This window comes from Topomyia yanbarensis, unplaced genomic scaffold (genome assembly GCF_030247195.1).
Source record: "Topomyia yanbarensis strain Yona2022 unplaced genomic scaffold, ASM3024719v1 HiC_scaffold_138, whole genome shotgun sequence".
Classification (NCBI taxonomy): domain Eukaryota; kingdom Metazoa; phylum Arthropoda; class Insecta; order Diptera; family Culicidae; genus Topomyia; species Topomyia yanbarensis.
The window spans coordinates 68649-95081 of record NW_026683314.1 but is presented as its reverse complement, the minus strand read 5'-3'; the positions used below and the strand labels follow the sequence as shown (position 1 = coordinate 95081).

At 35.6% G+C, this 26433-nt stretch overlaps 2 protein-coding genes across 2 annotated transcripts in view; both read right to left on the bottom strand.

The window, feature by feature from the left end:
* Positions 1–13: 13 nt before the first annotated feature.
* LOC131694759 (palladin-like) overlaps positions 14–26433 on the bottom strand; it is a 43299-nt gene continuing 16879 nt past the window's right edge. The window contains exon 3 of the mRNA XM_058983250.1: positions 14–408. Within this exon, the coding sequence (XP_058839233.1) occupies positions 326–408 (83 nt within the window). The 3' untranslated portion in view covers positions 14–325. The remainder of the gene's footprint in view (positions 409–26433) is intronic.
* LOC131694760 (uncharacterized) lies at positions 16830–18730 on the bottom strand. The gene is made up of 2 exons (XM_058983254.1): positions 17459–18730; positions 16830–17399 (listed from the first exon to the last, which is right to left on the bottom strand). Exons 1-2 carry the CDS (start codon positions 17705–17707, stop codon positions 17118–17120), a joined length of 531 nt encoding a protein of 176 aa, XP_058839237.1. The 5' UTR covers positions 17708–18730; the 3' UTR covers positions 16830–17117.

The following is a 26433-nucleotide window of genomic DNA, read 5'->3' as shown; positions in this document are numbered from 1 at the left end:
GCTACTAACGATTAACATCTTTAAAAACACTTTTGTTAGTCAAAATACATCTACGTTATATCCAAATTCTTTTTTAGTCTACAACATTACTATATGAAAGTGGAAAATCTTATGCCAACAGCATTTTATTTCACGTTTTTATTTTCACCGAGTGAACAACGATGTGTCTTTTGAAAAAAGTTTACATAAAATCTGTTGTTCAATCGCATCGATGTTGGGGTTTTTTATCACTATTGCTTCTGTTAATTCTGTTGATTGGTGGTTCTCCAAGTTCTGGTACGATATTATTTATTTTTGTCGAATTTCAATTATTCATCAACGATCTTTATTTCAAAATCCTCGTTACTGTTTTCCGCATGTATACCTGTTGAGTCATCGAATATTCCAGTTCCATTACTTTGGCAAACACTATAAGAAGAAACATTAAACGCGTAAATTTTCCTATATTTTAAACGCGTTATAGAGGAACCCATTACTATAAACATTAGATGTAAAATCGAAAATTTAAGGAAAATTGTGTTTTGTTCATGTCCATATTTATTTTCGTTGTATTTTGTGCGCCCATTACGACATATGCTACACAAGTGTTGACCAATATAATTTTTAAATTTATCACTCCACATGGATGCCATAAAAACAAGATACGACGAACATATTTATGAATTTTTTTTAACGGAATACATCATTCGTGTGATCGACCCATATTTATAACATAAATCAAACGAATGTTTTTTTGAGCAAATATTGTATATCTTGAGATAATATAGCATTTCGTCCAGTTCTCTCTATATGGGAAACACCCAAGTGCGATCCAAACAAAAACAAACGTCAAAACGTTTTCTCACTCGCACTGATGCAAATTAAATGAGCGCGTAATTTAACGCACGACCCGATGACGCATGGCTGAAAAGGCGCTATGTGGATTTAAGAAAAGATCCACAATCTACCTCTTAGACAGAACCAAGTGAAAATAAAACGTGGTGAAGTATGTCAATTTGTGAAAAATATGCTAACGCAGATTAAAACATGCCCACTGCTCAACTTTGCTCATCGGCTGGCAATAACCGAGCGCACTTGTCCGAGGTATTGAGTGACAGAAAATTAAATAACTCTTGAACAATACAATGACGCTAAAGAGCATGCAAATTACTCAGAAAACATTCACTTTCAATTATCCATAAAGAAAAGCTTGTCTTTTTGCTTTAATCTCAGAGATGCCAATTTTGAACATGAGATAAGCTCATACTTCAAAGCGATGCGCATTAGGACGTTGCGACGTGCGGCATTGCCAATATGTACGTTCTCTCGGGTTGCATCAAAATGGGCCATGCGTTGAAACAGCGCACAGTTACAAAATCCTCTATAACTCTCGATAGGAACAAAAATGAAAAAATATCAATACAGATTATTGAAGGTAAAAGATTTTCGCATAATTTGACATAAGTTTTGAAATTTTTTAGCGTGAAGAACACAAGAAGAAATACAACTGAAAACTTTAAATAGATGCAAAGTACCGTTATTCACATAATTATAAACCAAAAACTTTTTTATAAGATAGTGCAAATATCATTCCATAAGTGTGCAAAAATTCATTTAATTATCTTCAGTAGTTTTTGAGATACAAAATTTTCAATTTTATCATGCAATAAAGTTTAATGGTTAATATCTTAAAGAAAAAAAGGAATTGTAACGAAATATTTATACCAAAAGCTAATCACCATAATCCCGATACAATAAATTATACCTCATGAGAATCGGTGATTTTGCGAAAAATTCGAGGATCACTTGACATGGCTTTACTCCACTGCATACTCCCTCCGGGCCGGTATGATTGACGATTTTTAGAGTGATTGCATAACCTTTCTATACGAGAAAGGCAAAAATTGTACCAAAGTCTAAAGACGTCAATTTTTGTCAAACATCTCAATGTTTCATGCATTTTAAAGTCATTTGGCATCCAAAATACAAATTTGATTTTGAAAATTTTTCATTTCAGTTTATATGGGAATTTGCTGTGTGATTGCGCTCTTCAACTAGTAACTCCGGAACCGGAAGTCCAATCAATAAAAATTCAATAGCAGCCGATGGGAAGGTTGTACCTTTCATTTGAGACTAACTTTGTGCAAATAGATCCAGCCATCTCTGATTAACAGAGGTCACATTTTTTTCCACATACACACATACACACACAGACATTTTCCAATCTCGACGAACTCAGTCGATTGGCATATGACACTCGGCCCTCCGGGTCGGGATTAGATTGACGAATTTTAGAGTGAATGAGAAAGGCAAAAACATTTTTAGCAAATGTTGAAAGCTATGTATTTTTTTGGAGAGCCTATGTTTCATAGACATTAAATCAATTTTAACTTCACTTCCTATTAAATAAAGACCTTTATGACAGTACATCTCTACAAAGGCGAGATCAATTTGAAAATAAATCTGAGGAATATGATTGATTACAGAACTCTGGAATTTTCTATTGGAATGTTTTCAGGCAGGAATTTGATATTGATGCTATTAGACAACTGTGAAATCAAGACCAATAGATCAGTTACATATCAGGACCCCATTCGGACAATTTATCAAAAGTCCTCATGATGTTTACAACAACAGGTTATCAATCTACGGATCAGATAATTGTTATTGTAATATTGAATTAAATCAGTCAGCATCCATAAATTTTCAACTTCAATCCAAATTTTTTTTTGGATGTGCTGGGGGGGGGGGTTGTATTAACTTAAACCCCGAAACCTTCTCTTGGCTACGCCGTTGCTTGGAGTTATTTATTTCGCTTTTCATTTTCCGATATGTTTCAGATCGATCCGATGGTCATAAGTTAGAAAAATTGCAGTGAGAAGGTTCGTACAAATGAACATTTTTGCACTGATAAGTTATCAGTTCCTTCCAGGCAACTTGGAAGTCTTCGGTGATTATTTCTAGCGGTTGTAGATAGAAAAATTAAATACAAAATTCTATTTATCGAAATAATGTTTGGCTTATTTCAATGGATTATAAAATAAATAGGCGACAAAGAGTAATCCACAAACAACAAGCCATAACTTTTAAAGTATTCAAAATAGATATTTGAAGTCTTCAGTAAAGTTATTCGCAAAAGTAAGAGCTACAAATTTGCTGAAGACATCATTTCGATATAATCACTTCCAAGAAAATTTGTGAAAATATCTCACTCATAGGGGGATTAATCAGCAAAAGCACAATACCAAAAGAAAGGGCATATTGTCTCCATTAAATTCCCCGAAAATACTATTGACCTAAAATAAGCCGTTTTGGCGTTAAAAATAGATTACATGTTTTTGGTCATATTTCTGGCAATGGGAAATGATAAAAATCTTTCGTCCGCATTTAATGTTAAATATCTCTTTTGATAATAGTCCGATTTCAACAATCTATAGCTTGTTCGAAAGGTAAGCTGTCTAAAAACATATAAATTGGTAATCTATGTTGTCAATTTCGGCAGATAATTTAAAAAAACTGCAAAAAAGTCATTTTTACGCATTCAAACATTCATATCTTGGAAACTAAACATCACAATCAAAAACAAATTAATAGCGTTCATACTGTTTTTTAGTTCTTTCATTTAAAATTGGTTTGGATAAAATCGGTTCAGCCATTGCTGAGAAACACGAATGAGAATTTGTCCGTTACATACTCACACAGACACACACACAGACATTGTCCCAAATCGTCGAGCTGAGTCGATTGGTATATAAGACTCGGCCCTAAGGGGCTCGGAAAAATTCTTGAAAGTTTGAGCGAATTCTAAACATTTCTTTTATAAGAAATGTAAAAAGGTGGGTAGGTAATGTCAAAGACATAACCGAAGAGAAGTAGAATACACTTAGACTGGTAATTCGAATGCTGTAATTTTGACTATCTTCTGCACGGGTGCATTAAAATCAGCTATTAGGTATTCATGTTATATATATATATATATATATATATATATATATATATATATATATATATATATATATATATATATATATATATATATATATATATATATATATATATATATATATATATATATATATATATATATATATATATATATATATATATATATATATATATATATATATATATATATATATATATATGTTTAAGTTGTTTGACGACTGTTGTTAATTATTCTGAGGATGTTATCGGCTGAATCAGTCTAAATAAAACGGCAAAAACGAAGTATTGCTTCTTAATCCGACAGTTTCGGTGATTTTATTTCACCTTTATCAAGAGTCTATAAAATGAAAATATTTCCGTTACTGTTGTCTGTTTGTGTGTGTTTTTTTTGTACTCACTGAAACGGATCGTTTTTTTGTTAAGTGTGTTTGTGTCCAACATAGGTTGTCCGGTGTGTGTTTATAATGGCGTCCTTCTATAGCTAATTTAGTTTCAATGAAAAAAATATATTTTATCTTGTACAAAAGTTGTACTTACTGTACATACGCGTATTTTTTACTGCACCGCGCTTTAAAATAATCGGTGTTTTTAAGGTGAAGCGATGCCAAAATCACAACAAAGGTTCGGTTATGTTCGGCTATGTTCGGGTTACGTTCAGCATCTGTGTGCGGCTAGAAAGTACTATACCGATATGAGATGGCACGCACGCAAGCGTATCGTTCAGCAATCAGCTGACTGGTTTTCGCACCACGTGTTTCATTTGTTATGAAAAATAAGAAGGTACAAATTTCCCAAACGAATCAAAATTCCGTGAAGAGAACCTATTCATCAGCTTGTGCTAACATGCCTGCATACAGTGATACAATTTCTAAGCAATCTGAGATAAGACACTCAAGTTACAAAAGATTTTGTCTTGCGCGCCAATGCAATGTTTTGATTTTGACGATGAAATAAAAAGAAGAAGCAGAACGACGGTAGCCATTTTAGCTGCCACCTTGTGGCTCTATTCAGCATGTCCTTAAAGCTCGTCTTGTTTTAATGCTTTTAAAGCAGCGAAACGCGGGTAAAACTTTTGTGCAGAGCGAGAAACTGTGGTGTTGTCTTTCCTACTTGTCTACTACTTTTGATTCGATTATAGCGTGTGTGTTTGTGTGTATTATTGCTGTTTTGTGATCATATACTATTGCGTGTTACATTGGTTGTTATTTTTCATTTGTTTTGATTCTGAATATCTAGAGTGTGAATAATTCCAGCATAGATGGAATTTAAACCTTCTGTATCTGTTCGCTTATTAACGTGGGAGTCTGCATTTCCGCGCCAAGAGGGCAGCAAATCGGTACCTTTTTGCCTTAATCTCGCAATATCTTTGGAAATAGACCAAAAATAAAAAACAAAAATGGTATCCAGTAAACTAGGATAATTACCGAAGACATTGGCGAAAAATTTATTTCAAATTTCCAATTACTTCCAAAGTGATCGGTAGTTTTAGTAGAGAAAATCGCGAAAATTTCGAATCCTTTATGATTCTGCTCCCGAAAACAAAATTGCCTCTCCCATTTCTCTGCATTCTCTGGTTTCCACCCCACCAAAACCAGTGTTGTATCAACAAGGATTCCGTCCTATTCCTTCGTAGTATATTACAAGTTCATTTATGGATTATAACTGTTTGTAATCATGTGGATTACCAAAAGATGCAGAATGCGATTTTTGCATTGTTATGCGTTGAATAAAATACATTCAACGCTTGCAAATACATCTATTGATCGAGAATTTCTTTATTTGCGGAAGCGCACGCTACTACGCAGTTACACCACTGTTAGCGCGCCTGGGTCAACGTGCATGTGTATGTGAAAACCTCGGCTTCCTTGCTGCTACCTATAGCACGTGGATACATCTATAGCTATAGCAGCACGTGGATGATCGGAGTAATGAGTGAAATGGACAACTGTTATTTCTAATTACCAAAATAATCTCTCAAACTAGTTCCAAAAAGTTTCGAAGGTTCAGGTTTTCCATACTATCGCAACATATCAATTTGCGCCTGAGATATTGAGGCACAGGTTCTGTATTAGGAAGTTATTTGTCGTCTATATAAAGGCTAAAAGAGGACATCATTGTAATTTTTTCTGTATCTGTATTTTCCGGAGGCCATTGTCTGCGAAAATTTTCGGAAACTCAAATGTACATAGTAATAGGACATATTCGAATGAGCTTTTCTCGGAATATGTTTAGTACTGTAAACTAATATCTTAGCTGACATGTTGAAAACAGGCGCACAACTAATTCGTGATCCTGCGACTATAGCGAAAATGTTTTCTAATCTGAAATATAAAAAGTATTCGAATTGATCGAAAATGGAAGCGGTGATGTTTATTGAACAACTCAGGAAATCCTGAGATTGACTCTAAATTCAATTTTCTTGTGCGTATTCTAATATGTTCCAGTTTACGGAGTGTAAAGATATTCTTTCCCGACACTTTGCGCAATTGCACTTTGAGAAAAAAAAATTATGGGTTAAGCATGCGAATTCATGACAATACGTTTTTTTTTTTAAAAATTGAGAACAATTTTACGTTCAATAAAACCAATTCAACCCGGCTACCATTTTGACCATCTATCCGAAGTTTGGATTACTCAGTACGATGTACCATTCGACTCAGTTCGACGAGATATGGCATGTGTGTTTGAGTAAGCATTTTTGAATATAATTATGGGATGAGGAATAAGTATAAATTGCATAACCTATTTGAATGGATATAAATTACTTTGATTTGGTGGTCTAGAACATTGTAGATTAAAAATAGTTTTATTTACTACAAGGTCACTGCTGCCGGCTTCGATTTCTCAGAGGAAGTGAATGAAAATTTGCTCATTCCAAAATATTCAATGGAATATCGACTGACTGTCTGGTATAACGCAGATAGCTGCAATTCAATTAGTACATTGAATGAGACGATTTTTTTAAACATCTAACAATCACAGGAGCGTGGTTCGAAAATATCTTTTCAGTTGAACGAAATTCGGAACACAGTTTTAGAAAAGTCGATTTTCTCACATTTTATCACAAGTACCTGTTGTGGCATCTTGCTCAAGTGGTCTTCGATTCTTCGATTTTGTCTGAGTTACTTGACGACAAAACCCTAAGTAATATAATTATTGGTAGTTTTCATAGTAATTCATATCATGTTTACCTTATGATGATATTCAAAGCATCTATTGTGCTACGCATCCGCATATTTGTCTACATTTCGACAAACAAATCACTAGAATGTGCAAAATTGCGCTTATATAGTTTGACGGATAATTTCACTTGTAAACAAAATTTGGTTAGTTTGCTAACATCGAACATTTGTTTGCACATTTATATTATGCACAATAAATACTAACTCTTAGTTTGATTTAAGCTACTCAATACTGTCCCAATTACTACTAGTTATAGAAAGCGGGTATTCATGGTATTATGACTAAGCCGGCTATTCCCCACATTTTCCTCTTGTCTGAAAATGCGAATACAGTCCAACCCTAATTCGACGATATCTTTCGACGGAACCATAAAAATATAAAACCTCAGAATACGAAGCTTTTGAAATACGCAAATGAGCCACCGAGGAAGAATTCATAATCTAATAAGAACTCAATCGTTCTTCGTTAGGATTCGAACACTCAGATTGGGGGAACAGTATCATAATTCCTGTATCATCAGAATTGACAATAGAATTTTATATACGAATTGCTACTACTTTTCGCGATTGCTAGTTTAAAGATTAGCAAAGAACAAAAACAACAGACTCATAGTGTAGATCAGAAACAAATCAACGGCCAAACATCGATTTGTTTCGTTTCAGATACTGGAAGGTTCTTTTATTCTTTATCTATAATGGAGGTTACCAAATGAGTGTTGGAAGTAAATGACGAAAACCACATGCATGGTTGAGCTTTCGTAATATGTAACATAGTTAGATATTTTGTAATAAAATTCCATTTTTCATTGTGCAAGTACTTTTTCTTAAATTGTTTACGTTCTTTTTAACTTTTTGGTGATACGATTTCGTTTTGATGAATAATAGTGCATTTCAGCTCGACGTTATTCCTGGAAATTGCTAGTTCTAACGGAATTGTGAAACAGAAGGATGAACTAAGGTTTTATTTTAATCAAGGATATAGTTGCTCGGCCAGATAAGTTTCTCGATTTCTTCTATACATGATCTTATTAAAAAAATTTGAACTATATCATTCGACTACAATAAAAGCTTTGATTAGAAATACAATGTCGCTCGATAGATCTCTGATACTTAACAGGATGGGTAAAATTGCAGATTTTTTTTTATTCATTTCGTTTATTTGATAGGCACAAATGCGTTAGCTTGGCGGTGCCAAATTCTTTTGTTTCTACATTTTGGATATCTTAAAACTAGGAGGTTACAATGTTGAAATATTTTTTTTTACAAAAGGAAAAGAAAGTTTACAGCTATCTTAAGACTAGAAATAAGATTCAATATACAAGAGAGGGCCAAAAGATTTTTTTATGAAAAAATTTAAAACAAGGGATTCAGTTTGATATATAAGAGGGGGAGTAATAGTAAAATTGTAGATTGATTTGAGTTACATAAGCAAAGTACAGTTCATCATTTACAATGATTGCAGTCACAAAAATTAGAATTATGTCCTGCTAAGCTCGAAATAAACATTCTCGAGTTTATCTGATACAGTGCAAGATGCAAATGTATACACTGATAGAATATATTCGTAAATCGCTAGGAATTACAGAAAATTTTAATAAAATATACGAATTTTTCGTACATATAATCAATCGCTCGTAGTTCTATTGAAACACTTTAATTTTTTATTACGAGTTTTTCGTGAAAACCACGAAACGACTTTCGATGGCTTATTACGAAACAGCTTTATTCGGCAAACGAATTGTTCGCTGCTATATACGAATATCTTTCTAATATTTACGAGCACCATTCGTCAAACCGTCAACGTCAAAAGAGCTTCAATATGGAGTCATTGTTGCTATACGTCAGAGGATTGTTGATCATCACGACGGTCTCGGTCTGATTATTTAGTAGCCGTATCCGTGTCCGCCGGTTTCAGGAAGATTTCCTGAACCTCTTTCGCTTGATCCAGAATCCGGACCAGTACGGATTCAGTTGAGCCATCGCGAACTGCTCGTTGGTTTTGAATGAAGAAGTTTAAGTTGTTCTCTGCCGGAGCAAAGTCAAAACAACATGCTATTAAATACGAAAGCTTTTCTAACATGAAGGAAATGCATTCGTACGACCAACGAGATTGTTCGTAATATACGCAAACATTTATTGAAATAAACGAATCATTTTGTTTCATTCACGAAAAATAATGTTGTTATCAACGATTACATTCGTGCAATGTAAACTAAATAAGCAAAATTTAAGAAAACTTTCGTTCATCAAGCGGCCATTTCTTCGTACCACAATGAAATCGATTTGGCCAAATCGATTTTTTTAAATTAGAAAAAATCGATATTGTCAAAGCACGATCCCAAATGATCGACTGAAAACAATAAGATGCTAATATGTACGAAAACCTTTCTAAAATAAACGAAATGAATTCTTGCCGCCAACGTAATATACACAAACGCTTATTAAAATAAACAAAACATTTCGTTTCATTCACGAAAAATAATGTTTTTATCAACGATAATATTCGTGCAGTGTACATTAAATGTGTAAAATTTACGAAAGCTTTCGTTCACCAAGCAGGCATTCTTGTTCATGAAATGAACGAAACGCACTATTTACAATGCACGAAAATACTTCGTTGCAGAAAACAACGAATGAATTCGTGCATTGCATGATCGATTTCATTATATTTACGAATTTATATTATCAGTGTACGAAGAAAATGAATGTTGATGAGGGTGTGACAAAATTGCTATATATTTGTGAGTTCATCCACCAATACAAAATTAAAAGAAAAAAATTAGCTTCAATATGTGACCTCCATTTTCAATGTAAAATCGTGTGCTGAATCCGAAAATGATGTCCAAAAAATTTAAAGTAGAACAGTATTCGAGTTAGAGTGAAAAAGTGACTTTCACCTTTAAATAAAAAAGTACATTTGACACATGAGGGATTCCATGAGAAACCGGCCCCACCACAAAATATGACCATCGTCGATTCGAACGAAACTATGAAGCTGTGTTCAGTTTATGAATCTTCATGATTTTCTCTGAACCTTGAATTATTTTGATACAAGAGCGATTTTTCAAAAGGGCGTAACATTTCTACGTGCCTTAATTTCAATTTTTTTAGCTCGAATATTTTTTTATACAGCATAACTTTCTGAGAATGAGTTTCAGGGAATAAATATTTATGTACGAAAGAAATATACACTGAAAAAAATGTTGTGCCATTTTTCACAAAAATAAAAATTTGTGTTAAAAATCAAAATTGCAAAAACCCACTTTTTTCTATTTTTTATATTTTCTCAACTAAAACCTAAAGAAAAAAGAAACATTTTGAATGTGATTGTATGATGGAGAACTTATCGGTAAAAAAGTTTTTCTAACACTAACTTTATACGTGTTTTTAAATTTCATACTAATTGACATACAAAACTGTAATTTTATTACAGAATATAATTCTATGTATCATTTTAAATCAAAATGCATTCAACAATTTTCCAAAATGCTATAGTTTTTGAGATATTTGGAATTTTGTTCCAACAAAAACATTTAATTCGTGTGATTATGCCCTATTTGAAAGTTATTCGCGTTACCCCATCATAAAATGACAAAAATCATATGTTTCTGGTTTTAAAGAAGTAAAAGAAACTTTTTTAGTGTATTTGGATCATGGAGAAGCTTTCAATAAAAAAGTTTTCCTAACAACAACTTTTGACATATTTTCATAATTCATACTATTTGCAGTCAAAAATACAATTTTCTTTTTGAATATATTTCAAAACGCCATTTCATATCAAAATGCTCATAACAAAAAATTTCTGAAGTGAAGTAGTTCTCGAGATATTTTAAATTTTGTTTTAACAGTGCAATTCTTTTGTTTTATTACGACCTTTTCAGAAGTTATTCACGTTTCTCCATCAACAACAATAAGTTTTTAGAAGGCCTCGATTCACTATTTGTTTTCGTGGAATAGTTCACATAATCGCAAGATATTATTTTCAGACTCGTGATTCCTAGTAGTCATGACTCACCACGTGCTGGTGGAATAGTTCACAAAATCATAAATTAACAGGCATTCGTGATCTGGTTCTTGATTCATAGCACATTATTCGCGATCTATCTTGTGTGCTTGGAAATATCTAGAAGATATCCATAATCATTTTCACTTTCATAAAATTCTACATATGATCTTGAAAATTTTGAGTGAACTATTCCAAAATATTTATGATGAAATACAATATGGTCTGTGTCTGGTAGTGACCAGCCATATATACGAGCAGTGAATGTAAGAAATCTATTAGGACTTCGAACATCGTTATTCCCGTGATAATGTTTAATGTGGTGTCCGAGCAGAAAATGAAAACTGAGTTGATCGGTCAAAATAAACTATTGAGTTACAAATCGTGTTAGCAGCACATTTCCCAAAACATGTTACCGCGAATTGGTTAAACTTGGTCCAGTTCATATTGTTATGTTTCTCCCAGTTAAACATCCAATAGGAATCCACAAATAACCTACCACAATAAAGCGAAGAAGAGTTATGAATATCGTTATAATACTGCTGATATCATGAACATAAGTCACAAGAATAAAATATCCCGTCGGTTTTCACAGTAAAGAGGGACAAGTTTATCTTTACCAGGAGACATTTTGTTCGTAGTTATGCTGGATATTTTCTCGTGAACTATTTCACGAATCTCGGAATTTTATTCATGAATCCATTCAATCCTGGAGAGCTAATTCATGATTCCTAATATATTAGTTACGATCAAATATCAGTGCTCCTGAAATAGTTCGCAAAATCATGAAATATTATTCATGTATTCGTGGACTGGTTCATAATTTCTAGTGAAATAGTCACGGCTGACCGTGTGTGCCCGTGAAATAATTCACAAAATTATAAAATATTCATGTATTCGTGCACTGGTTCATGATTCCTAATACAATAATCATGACTGACCATTCCTGCTCGTGAACTAGTTGACAAAATTATGAAACATTGTTGATGTATTCGTGACCTGATTCATGCATCCTAGTATAATAGTTACGATCTAAAATCCGTTCTCGTGAAATAGTTCACAAAATCATGAAATATTATTTTTTCTCGTGGGCTGGTTCATGTTCATCATTAGTGTAACAACCACGACATACCATTCATTCCTGTGAAATAGTTCACGAAATCCTAAAATAGTATTCATGTATTCGTGAACTGGTTCTTGATTCCTAGAACAATAGTCACGTCGGATTATAAAATAGCTCACATATTCATGAAATATTATTCATGATCCGTGATTCCTTAAACATGACTTACATTTGATTTTGCGTGCTTGTGATATTTAGAAGATATCCCTAATTATTGTCAATTTCATGCAACTTGATAATGAAATTTTCACGTGAACTATTTTAAAAAAATTGGAGTATTGTTCGTGGAATTATTTTTTATCAATGCACTTTTTCATGAAATGTCCAGCTGCTACCGAGCAGTAAAAGCTACAAACAGTAGATATGAGAAAACTGTTAAGACCTCTACCATCGTTATTCATTTGATAAAGTTCAGTGTGATGCCTGGATAGAAAACGCGCTGAGCACATCAAATCATATTCGTGATATAGTTCACAGAACAAGATACCGCGAATCTGTCGAACTTTTATGACAGTTAATATTGTGACGCTACTCCGCGTAAAAAAACCGATGATAACCAAAAAAACATTAGATCGCGATAAGACAGAAAAATTGCCAATACCATGATAAAACTGCTGATATCATAAATATACGTCACATCACTCTACGTGTCAAATTCGAAAGTAAGCTCTGGAAGAAATTACGCAAATAGTGATTAAGATCCTCAAATCATGAACATAAATCACACTCGTGACAAAAATATCATGACTAGAATACTGAAATCATGAATATTAATAAACATAAATTTCTACTCGTGACAATAATATCACGACAACGTGAATTCAAACTATGAAAATAATGGAAAAGTTCCTGAAATATTGAACATAAATCACAATACTCATGACTAAAATATTAAAAAATAGTGACTAAAATCCTGAAATCATGAAAGGGAATCACTCTACTCATATTTAAAATATCACGATAATCATATTTAAAATATCACGAAATCATGAATATCGTTCGACTGTACAAATAGTTTTGTCAATACAAGGCGAAAATAAATATAATACATAGAATAAAAAGAGTGCATAAAATAATTTAAATTAATGATATGAATAAACTCATGAAGTTAATAAACTGATCAGAATGAATCCAAAGTAGGAATCGAATTAATAGATAAAATGAACCAAAATGATCAAAATGAACAAAAGGAATGCTAAATCACATAAATGATTGAAATGAAATGATCATATATTTAAAATTAGTCAAGTATTCAAAATAAATAAAATAAACAAAACAAATAAAATCCATGAAATGAATAAATTATTAAATTTAAAAAAATGATTTATTCATGTATTCGTGAACTGGTTCATATTTCCTGAATAAATCATTTTTTAAAATTCAATCATAATAAAATGAATAAGTAAAACGAATTGTACGAGTTTGAGAAACATTGCTTCGGAAAGTTCTAAAATATTTAAAAAAAATCCATTATTTGAAAATGACAATTAATATACAACGCACTTTCTAGTGTTTCCATCCTTTTTTATTTTGACCTTATCGTTCTTCTTTCCTTGGCGGCGTCATTTAAGATTATCTGATGTTTTTGCTTAATTGATGGACCTCAATTAGTTATTTGAAAACCGGAAAAAAAATTTTCGCGCAAAATAGAATTTTCAGGTCCATTATTTTAACGTACAATTGAAAAATAGAGAGATACGGTCACATGAACTTTCAAACCCATCAAACACAGTGCGTCAGAGAGAGAATGCAATTCGTGAATGAGACAGGTAAGTATATATTTAATAGTATTAATTTGCATAGAGAAGTGTGTAAAGTCTAGGTTATGTTGGCGATATATCGTTCCAGTCATTTGCAAATAAATGAATTTTTGGTCCCGTTAACCATAAAAACGGTACCTTGTAAATTAGTGGGGTTTGTTGCTATACAGTATGTGAATGGCATTAATGTAGTCAGATCATCTATCTGTCCAATGCATAAGCTCTCATTGTAACCCCAGCCTTTCCGCATTGTAATCTCTAGCTCTACTTCCAAGGCTACTTCTCTGTGTGTATCTGCGGGAATATGTGTCTATAGGCGCATGTATGTGGAATTACGAGGGTTTTACGCTGATTGTGGCACTCTCTCATTTCGTTCGTACCGTAAACCTCGCAGGATTTTTAACCGAGTTGGAGTTATTCATTATTGTGAGCCGTGTTCGGAGGTGACCGATAGAGAAGATTACACGACCCATACGTTAAAACATATATACTTTATTAAAATATAACGCGGACAAAACAGAGTGATAAAAACGCGTGTTACTGCTACTGAACTCTATTATATTCTGATTAGCTAACCGGATGTTGTTCGGTGCGTCAACTGAGTGACAGGCGTTCTACCACCAGTGAGCCCAGCAATTCCTATTGAGTTGTAGGGATGTCCACGTCTCCAACATTCATCCACATCCATCGGTTCATTAGTATTGCTAACTTGCTGATCGTAGGTACGATCTGAATCGATCATGACCAACCAGGAATTGTACCTTGTTTGCTCCGCGGACCCCTTCGAAATCACCTTGGGTTATCGCGGACCCCTTCGAAATTATCCTGGGCGGTCGCGGACCCCTTCAAAATTACCCTGGGCGGTTGCGGATCCCCACGGCTTAACATCGATTTATATGCTGTATATATTATTTTCAGTCTGATACGATAAAAAACTTGAAGTTTCAATATTCGTCCGGAAAAGATCTCTTCGCTGACCCCCAGCAACGACTTGACGGCCCCCTAGGGGTCCGTGGACCCCAGGTTGAGAATCGCTGAGTTAGAAGGTTACTTATATCCAATTCATATTCAGCCAGATCGGGATAACCGGTATGAGTCTGTGTGTTCATCAACAATCATCCGCCAAATCCCCTTCTTGTTTACACTTGGTCATCGAGTTAGATATCAGTGTTTTCCGTAGTTTCCTTCTATATATAACACTCGCTATCCTCCACTAGAATGATGCAGATAGTGATTATTCCGGCGACGACACAGACTGCATCCGATGAAATAGTTATGTACACGATCGTGATTCGCATGGTTTTGAGCCTAAATGTACTGCTTGGTTTCATTCGATTACGCTGTGTCCCCAGCACCGTGACCCTGACAGAAATTCCATACATCAGAATAGACGATGATACACTAGTCGGAAGGCGCCTCTTGCTACTGTTTGCTTCATCGCTGTTCGGCATATTTCTGTTTAATGCGTTCATAGCTTTGACCGCCTTCTCACAGATATAATCGACATAGGATGTTGAAATTCAGTCGGTCGTCGATCGTCACTTCCTGTTGTTTCAGCGCTTGCTTCGAGATTACGGAATGCTCCCCGATCGTGACTTCTGTGTTGTTTCTACAACAACCTATAATCGCTCTCCATAATTGGTGTCAGCCTGTTCAGGATGTGCCTTTCCAAGAGTTTTCTGAAAGTACCCAGTAAGCGATTCTCAGGCGGCTTACCCGCTTTGACAATAACACTAGCTTCGGCATCGATCAGAGAAGGGCCCCTCATTTAGTAATTTTCTTATTACTAGTTTAAACATGTTCGGAAATGCCGGGACTACCACTATCAGTGCGACGTTAGGGATTCTATCCGCTCCAGGCACCTTTTTCACCACATTAGCCACTCCTTGTTGAATACTTGTATCACTTCTGTGTTTTCCTGCTCTAGGTATTTGAAGCCTATGAATCTCTTTATTTATTTTATTATTCAATTCGTTTATTTGATAAGGCACGTTTGCCTTTTCTTTGGACAAAGCTGGGGGTAGATATCGGGCATCGGGAATCAACGGTAAGGATTACATATTCGGACGAATGCATCATGTAGGGGAACTGGGGGTAAGACGGACATATTAAGGATATACTTAAATATAACATGGTAAGAGCATGTTTTTGTCACCATGTAATACTCTATGTTCTAGCTCCTTATGTTGGTTTTCGAGTGCCCAGGGGGATTATTTTACAAAAATCATTTTGTATCAGTTTTTAAAGAACTGGAAAACGAAGAAATATCTGCACTTTTTCCATACTGCGGGTGAAACGGACATATAGTAGGGGTAAGACGGACATGTGGCAGAAAGGATCACAATGCAAAATATTGAGCGGATGTTTTGAATAGATTGTGGTTCTTCTTAATATATATGTTCAATTCGAGGTGAAAAACAACGTTTTGGGGTTCGATTTAGAGTTGAAGCAAATGATGTATTTTCTAATATCGTTTTTGCGGTTGTCATAAAGAGAGCAACACAATCAGTTCCAACATTGGATCATTTGATAAGTCACAATCAATTATACAAAACTGGAAGGTTATATATTAAATGCGTAATTGGTAACATCAGTTCCTCGATCACACAGCTAGAGTATGAGACTTCTAGGAATCCCGTATTGAACCTCGGTCACATTAACGTACATCCTGCAGCCTACTGCATGTGAGACTTCAGCTAACTGGATGGTTCTCCACGTTTGACTTCTAGTATTTCGTTTCTACGGGCGAGACATTCATATAAGGATGAATCAATAGAATTAATCAAGACTCCGTCTTGCCCCACCAGTATACATATTTTTTAAACGTTTGAACCTATTCACGCATAAATAAACTTACCTGTTATTTTCCACGAAGATGTCACTTAAAAGTTACTTTATCGAAACAAAGGAAAAACTCCGCGAAAGAATTGATTTTTTCATCGATAAACCTTAAAATCGGAAACTTTTAAATTACATCCGCACAAAACAGCACTACCGATTATCAATATTTGCTTAAATTGTATTCGTTTAGCAGTATTCAAGGCCTACTAAGTGTTTCATAATTCAAGGTTACCCATAATGATAGAGTACACATACAATACAATTGAAGTTTTAATGTTATATCCCTAAAATAACCATGTGTCCGTCCTACCCCACCTGTCCGTCTTACCCACAGTTCCCATATGGGGACGCCGGGCGGTCTTCCTCGAGCCGGTAGGGGTTTCTCCAGACGATTTCGTAGTACGGCTCAGATGCAGATCGGCAACACAGCGCATTGCGCGTGTGATGTTGTGCTGTAGGTCTCGTGTTTGTTGGGTCATTCGACAGAGATATTTTGTGTTGTCTTGGAGTCCCATCAAACCATCGTTGCAGTACGGTAGGCGGAAGAGGGCACTTCTTAGAATGATCTGAAAAATAATAGGGGCAAATAAATTTGAATATTGATGGTTTTTAGGAAGATATATACGAGGGACATATAGAGCAGATCGCGGCTTGCCAGTATATCTCGAACCGGGATATTGAGTGATCTTCCTCGAGCCCAAAGGGGATCCAATAGTTGAGATCTGGCAGAACAGTACTCGGCGCATGCCCAGACAATATGTTCGATATCGTGATAACCGTTACCACAGGCGCAGATACCGCTTTTTGCGAGCCCAGTGTAGTGATTGGACATGAGCCGAGATATCACATGAATGAAATCCCGACCCACATCCATGGTTTCTTCGATACCTTAGGGATTATCGAATATAGCCACCTTCTAAGTTCTCCATTACTCCATGAAGATTGCCAACTTTCGAGGGTTCTCTGATGAGTAATACTGAAAAATTCGCTGAAGCTGATTGGTCTTTCATATATATATCACCTTCTAAAGCGTCGCCTTAGCTAAAGATTTCGCTTCTTCATTACATGGAATGGGGCAATGCGAGGGAACCCAAACTAAGGCAATCTTGTACGATCTTACAGACAAAGCATGCAGGCGCTCCCAGATTTTCTTCAGAAAATATGGAATGTGCTTTCTAGGTTTCATTGAACGGAGACCCTCGATTGAGCTGAGGCTATCCGACACAATAAAGTAATGATCGGTGGGCAAAGTATCAATGATCCCAAGAGTATACTGAATAGCAGCAAGTTCGGCGACGAAAACTGAAGCAGGATCGTTGAGTTTGAATGAGGCTGTGAGGTTTTGATTGAATATACCGAAGCCAGTGGAGCCGTCGAGGCTTGACCCGTCGGTGTGAAACATCTAGTTGCAGTCGACTTCTCGAAATTTACTATAAAAGATACATGAGATCACTTGCGGACGTATGTGATTCAGGATTTGTCGAATCTCGCACTTTATGGATGTGTCGAAGAATACGCTTGAATCAGAAGCATGGGGGAGATTGACACGATTGGGATAATATGAAGAACGATTGGTATTTTGTGCCATGTAATCGAAGTACAAGGATATAAATCGGGTTTGAGAATTGAGTATGACAAGCCTCTCGGAATTTGCAATTACTAACGGGTTCAAGATATCGCATCGGATGAGCAATCGATATGAGAGGTCCCAAAATCGATTTTTCAGCGCAAGGACACCTGCTAGCATTTTTAGACTCATCTTATGAGTCGAGTGCATGTAACCCAAAATAGTACGCAAACAACAATATTGGATTCGCTCTAGTTTGATGAAATGTATGTTCGTAGCGAAGCGGAAACAGTAAATCCCGTACTCCATCACCGACAATATCGTTGTTTAGTACAGCCTGATCAGGACTCTTAGGTGGGCACCCCAGCATGTTCCGGTTATTGTATGGAGAAAGTCGATCCTTTGTTGGCACTTCTGTTTCAGATACCTAATGTGACATCCCCAGGTACCTTTAGAGTCCAACCAGACCCCGAGATATTTGTAAGTTGAAACCTGAGCAATAGTTTGATCCATTAATTGAAGCTGTAGTTGCGCTGGTTCATGCTTCCTTGAAAATACGACTAGCTCAGTTTTCTCCGTGGAGAACTCGATACCCAGCTGGAGGGCCCAAGCAGACAAATGTAACAAAGACCACACCGTTATCTGCAAGCTGACTTAGCGTGCAGGAATTGACAAGACATTCTTCAATGTCATTCACGTAAAAGTTGTAGTGAAGGGGGCTTAGACATGAGCCCTGGGGAAGATTCATGTAGCTAATTCGTAATTTCGACAAATCACCATGCGAAAAATGCATGTGTTTTTCAGACAGCAAGTTTAGCAAAAATTTGTTTAGAGTCCGTGAAAGACCATGCTGGTGCAGAAAGGAATTTGGATAGAAACTGAAATTTGTATTTCTCTTGAGAGCAAGTCAAGATAGTCGTTCGGGCCTTTGTCTTTGGGGAAACCAAATTGTGTATCTGACAGAAAGCCATTTGCTTCAACCCAATTGCCGAGGCGAAACAAGATCATCATCAGAAACAGGTCAGTTTTGCAAAAGGTCGATACAAGTTGTGGTCGGAGGCTGGTTTTCCTGGTTTTTGGATGGTGATGACCTTCACTTGCCTCCAGTCATGAGGGACAATATTACCCTCAAGAAAATTATTAAATAAATTCAACAAGCGTCCCTTGACAGAATCTGGCAGATTCTTTAACAAGTTAAATTTGAATCTATCTGGCCCTGGGGCTTTATTGTTACATGACAAGAGAGCAAGTACTGTTTGGGTTTCGTAAGCGCTGGGCCATGCCCCAAAGAGTGCTCATCGACATTTATCTCGTTAACCCGTCGACGAACCGGCACCAATAGCTACGTTTTTTGGCTTTCATCAAATTCTTCATGTGCGTTTCTGCCATCGCGTACTCTCGGCAGCTGGCTGGTAGCCCGTCGGCCATCTCCGTGTACATGTCTGAACGCTCACAAGCATCTAGCAATTTTGTCACACCTTCATCAACATTCATTTTGCATCTTGCACTGTATCAGATAAACTCGAGAATGTTTATTTCGAGCTTAGCAGGACATAATTCTAATTTTTGTGACTGCAATCATTGTAAATGATGAACTGTACTTTGCTTATGTAACTCAAATCAATCTGCAATTTTACTATTACTCCCCCTCTTATATATCAAACTGAATCCCTTGTTTTAAATTTTTTCATAAAAAAATCTTTTGGCCCTCTCTTGTATATTGAATCTTATTTCTAGTCTTAAGATAGCTGTAAACTTTCTTTTCCTTTTGTAAAAAAAAATATTTCAACATTGTAACCTCCTAGTTTTAAGATATCCAAAATGTAGAAACAAAAGAATTTGGCACCGCCAAGCTAACGCATTTGTGCCTATCAAATAAACGAAATGAATAAAAAAAAATCTGCAATTTTACCCATCCTGTTAAGTATCAGAGATCTATCGAGCGACATTGTATTTCTAATCAAAGCTTTTATTGTAGTCGAATGATATAGTTCAAATTTTTTTAATAAGATCATGTATAGAAGAAATCGAGAAACTTATCTGGCCGAGCAACTATATCCTTGATTAAAATAAAACCTTAGTTCATCCTTCTGTTTCACAATTCCGTTAGAACTAGCAATTTCCAGGAATAACGTCGAGCTGAAATGCACTATTATTCATCAAAACGAAATCGTATCACCAAAAAGTTAAAAAGAACGTAAACAATTTAAGAAAAAGTACTTGCACAATGAAAAATGGAATTTTATTACAAAATATCTAACTATGTTACATATTACGAAAGCTCAACCATGCATGTGGTTTTCGTCATTTACTTCCAACACTCATTTGGTAACCTCCATTATAGATAAAGAATAAAAGAACCTTCCAGTATCTGAAACGAAACAAATCGATGTTTGGCCGTTGATTTGTTTCTGATCTACACTATGAGTCTGTTGTTTTTGTTCTTTGCTAATCTTTAAACTAGCAATCGCGAAAAGTAGTAGCAATTCGTATATAAAATTCTATTGTCAATTCTGATGATACAGGAATTATGATACTGTTCCCCCAATCTGAGTGTTCGAATCCTAACGAAGAACGATTGAGTTCTTATTAGATTATGAATTCTTCCTCGGTGGCTCATTTGCGTATTTCAAAAGCTTCGTATTCTGAGGTTTTATATTTTTATGGTTCCGTCGAAAGATATCGTCGAATTAGGGTTGGACTGTATTCGCATTTTCAGACAAGAGGAAAATGTGGGGAATAGCCGGCTTAGTCATAATACCATGAATACCCGCTTTCTATAACTAGTAGTAAATGGGACAGTATTGAGTAGCTTAAATCAAACTAAGAGTTAGTATTTATTGTGCATAATATAAATGTGCAAACAAATGTTCGATGTTAGCAAACTAACCAAATTTTGTTTACAAGTGAAATTATCCGTCAAACTATATAAGCGCAATTTTGCACATTCTAGTGATTTGTTTGTCGAAATGTAGACAAATATGCGGATACGTAGCACAATAGATGCTTTGAATATCATCATAAGGTAAACATGATATGAATTACTATGAAAACTACCAATAATTATATTACTTAGGGTTTTGTCGTCAAGTAACTCAGACAAAATCGAAGAATCGAAGACCACTTGAGCAAGATGCCACAACAGGTACTTGTGATAAAATGTGAGAAAATCGACTTTTCTAAAACTGTGTTCCGAATTTCGTTCAACTGAAAAGATATTTTCGAACCACGCTCCTGTGATTGTTAGATGTTTAAAAAAATCGTCTCATTCAATGTACTAATTGAATTGCAGCTATCTGCGTTATACCAGACAGTCAGTCGATATTCCATTGAATATTTTGGAATGAGCAAATTTTCATTCACTTCCTCTGAGAAATCGAAGCCGGCAGCAGTGACCTTGTAGTAAATAAAACTATTTTTAATCTACAATGTTCTAGACCACCAAATCAAAGTAATTTATATCCATTCAAATAGGTTATGCAATTTATACTTATTCCTCATCCCATAATTATATTCAAAAATGCTTACTCAAACACACATGCCATATCTCGTCGAACTGAGTCGAATGGTACATCGTACTGAGTAATCCAAACTTCGGATAGATGGTCAAAATGGTAGCCGGGTTGAATTGGTTTTATTGAACGTAAAATTGTTCTCAATTTTTAAAAAAAAAACGTATTGTCATGAATTCGCATGCTTAACCCATAATTTTTTTTTTCTCAAAGTGCAATTGCGCAAAGTGTCGGGAAAGAATATCTTTACACTCCGTAAACTGGAACATATTAGAATACGCACAAGAAAATTGAATTTAGAGTCAATCTCAGGATTTCCTGAGTTGTTCAATAAACATCACCGCTTCCATTTTCGATCAATTCGAATACTTTTTATATTTCAGATTAGAAAACATTTTCGCTATAGTCGCAGGATCACGAATTAGTTGTGCGCCTGTTTTCAACATGTCAGCTAAGATATTAGTTTACAGTACTAAACATATTCCGAGAAAAGCTCATTCGAATATGTCCTATTACTATGTACATTTGAGTTTCCGAAAATTTTCGCAGACAATGGCCTCCGGAAAATACAGATACAGAAAAAATTACAATGATGTCCTCTTTTAGCCTTTATATAGACGACAAATAACTTCCTAATACAGAACCTGTGCCTCAATATCTCAGGCGCAAATTGATATGTTGCGATAGTATGGAAAACCTGACCCTTCGAAACTTTTTGGAACTAGTTTGAGAGATTATTTTGGTAATTAGAAATAACAGTTGTCCATTTCACTCATTACTCCGATCATCCACGTGCTGCTATAGCTATAGATGTATCCACGTGCTATAGGTAGCAGCAAGGAAGCCGAGGTTTTCACATACACATGCACGTTGACCCAGGCGCGCTAACAGTGGTGTAACTGCGTAGTAGCGTGCGCTTCCGCAAATAAAGAAATTCTCGATCAATAGATGTATTTGCAAGCGTTGAATGTATTTTATTCAACGCATAACAATGCAAAAATCGCATTCTGCATCTTTTGGTAATCCACATGATTACAAACAGTTATAATCCATAAATGAACTTGTAATATACTACGAAGGAATAGGACGGAATCCTTGTTGATACAACACTGGTTTTGGTGGGGTGGAAACCAGAGAATGCAGAGAAATGGGAGAGGCAATTTTGTTTTCGGGAGCAGAATCATAAAGGATTCGAAATTTTCGCGATTTTCTCTACTAAAACTACCGATCACTTTGGAAGTAATTGGAAATTTGAAATAAATTTTTCGCCAATGTCTTCGGTAATTATCCTAGTTTACTGGATACCATTTTTGTTTTTTATTTTTGGTCTATTTCCAAAGATATTGCGAGATTAAGGCAAAAAGGTACCGATTTGCTGCCCTCTTGGCGCGGAAATGCAGACTCGCACCTTAATACTGTTTTTGCTAGTGATTATGTGGCATACTTCTATGTAGGGAAGTGCGTGTGGTTTACAGTTTTGGCTAATATGCTAGTGTTTTCAAAGTCGAACCTGTGATTGTGTGTAATACTGTGATCCATTAGTGCTGTTTTCTCCTTTAGATGGGCAATTTGTATTTCTGTTGTGTCCGCAGGCCCGATGAGAGGGGGAGGCAGCCAGGGCAATTGCCCTTGGGCCCGGGTCGTAATTGGGGGCCCGCGTTTTTACCCGGAAGATAGGCGAACACGTCCGGTATTCATAAGAGAGCAATAAAAATAGCAATAGTAATTTCTTTGTAATCATTCGCCTTATTAAATTGTTATATGATGAAAGCGTAAAAAATGAAAACTTTATTTGATAGTTGACATTTGTTAAAACAAGCGTTCTCAAGGGAGTCGTCTACTTTGTGTACAAGTTTATAATATGAGTTTTATTGCTTGAATCGACGAAATACATTACATACAAAATATTGAAAAGCCAATTCAAAGTTTTTTCGAAGAAAACGTCAAACGAAAATGCGAGGGCACGGACAGTGTTTATTGATCAACACCGGCACCGGTCAGCCCCGAACGTACATCGCGAAAGGAAAGGGAAGGGATATTAGTCCGATACTTGCTTTTTCTAGATGCCGTATATACTATATACTGCACATTAGGCAAGTATCACGGCAGGAGGATATTTTTTAGTAAGTTAAAACAGTAACAAGTATAGAAGTTGTATTCTACTATTTCGTTATCGACGCCAGAGAGGTGACTCCACTATCTGGACTAGATATCGACCCTTCAACTCATGGACCGGAGACCAGCGGCTTTACTTCCCTTCTGAAGGAAGACGTGACCACATATTTTGACGTAGGACTACGTCTTTGTTTTCGATATAGGGGTGCACGTTGCAAATTCTACAAAAATGGTATGTAACGAAAAGTGGTCCAATTTTAAACGCATATAATTCAGCTCACGATAAATTTTCAAATTTTTTGCGCATGTCGCCCCGAAATACTTCTAAGAATAGATTCCAATAGATAAACTCAAAGATTTTTGATATCATGGCATTAAAAATTTAAATAATGAGCAACCTAGTCAAAATATCGCGCATTTACACACAGAAAATAGCGCTTCCCTAGTCCAGCACGACAGATTTGTGTACCTAGCGCGCTACGCTTCTATGAATGACGTCATCATCGACTATTTAAACGGACGGATTTCGCCAGAGCAGCTCAGTTGCTGTTGAGCGACAGACGAAGCAGGTCACTGCGTTCTGTGTTTTCACAGCCAGTGCAGCTGAGTTAGAAGTCCGTTACACTGCCTGTGGAGGTAGGGTACCCAGTGAATGCGACTGTGCTATCTTTTGTGTTGTGCTCGTTTCCAGCACACTTTTATGTATAATTATTCGTACACAAAATAGTTTGTACATGCGAGCTCCATTTGCAAACACAGTTGACATAGTGTCGTGGTATTAGTTGTCTCTTTCGCTCTACCCATCATCATCAGCGTTGATTCATTTTGCTTTGTGCGCTTGGGTTTAATGTTCGAGGCGAATGTGTAGGTAGGTAGATCTAATTTGTTACTAAATTGCACAACGTAAGTTTATTATTTACGTTCGATCAATTCAGTTATTCATTTCCCCTTCACGTGATTCATTTTCACTCAGCCTATAGTATTTTAATTCTACTAATAGGTACATACTACAAAGCCTATTTATGAATGAATACACTGCCACTTGAAAAACCGTTACAAAAACGCATCTTGTCCATATATAAAATTGTTTTCGATTCTTGTATATTTATAGTTTCGATATATGATTAAGACCACTGCTTTCGCTATATTTGTTTGCGTACTTTAGGAAAGTTACAATAATAACAAAATATAACTAGAATGCTTGGTCTATACATGAAATGTGATTATATTGTCTAAAATTTGATTTTTCTTCACTGGTCCGGGTTTTTTACCACACACAATCGAAAAGTTTTTACAAGCTAATCTTATGCTATAAAGATTTAGTTCCAGATATTAGTTCGGTCACACTTTTCTATCTTCTTTCTTCAGATCTTCTTAAATAAGTTTAATCGGATTCGATCACCTACTACAAATGAAATGACCTGATAACCAAGAAGGTTTGGTTCAATATGTAATATTCGATGTTGATTAGTTGTGATTAAACCATACGTAAGAAATATATTTGATTTATTATTACTATAAATGTACTAAGAAAATAAATATATTGCATTAAGTAGGATAGTCCTACGTCTACAGCTCGTGCAACCCCATAGGGCTGCCCCTTGTAGTTTTTTCACCTCAGAAAAATCTCAACGACCTCGGCTGGGATTGAACCTACACCAACTAGAATGAGTGGCGGTCACGCTTACCACTCAACCACCGGCGCCGTCTAAATATACGTATACGTTCCAATAGTTAACTAAACTCGTATGCCTTCATTTAATATATGATGATGCAATAAACTTAAAATCAAAATGAAAATTCTGCACGAATTTTCGAAAAAAATACATTTTTTGACATTAAAAATGTCTTACTCCACTATCTGGGGCTAGGTGTCATTCTAAAATCTAAACTATCTCCCATGTAACGAAACTATGTAAGGTTTGCACGCTTATAACTCCGATATTACTAGATGGATTTTAATCATTCATACACCAACCGATTCAGAAACACCTAACTTAAATATTGGTAATAATTTAATATCTCCCCAATAAAAGTAGACTTTTGGAAATTGGTAAAATTAAAAAGTTCACAAAAACGGGAAAAATACCATTCGTGAGGCAGATTTCTCAGACACAGCCGTCAAAAGAGGGCAGCTTAGTTGCTCAATGAAACACGAAAAGTCATAAATAGAAGCAACGCATGTCCGTTTAAATCAGTTGTTGCTCTTATCCCACACGAGCAACGTCGTCTCCGGGCGATGCAATAAGCGCTATCGATTTTCGGTAACGTTGGCATTTGCACACACTCGCACCTAAGTGACTAAACCATATACGGTTAGTTTATAAATAGAGGTGACGCGTACCCGTTTGAATCAGTTTTTGTTCTTATGTCGAACGGGTAAGATCATGGCTGCAGCGTCTGGGC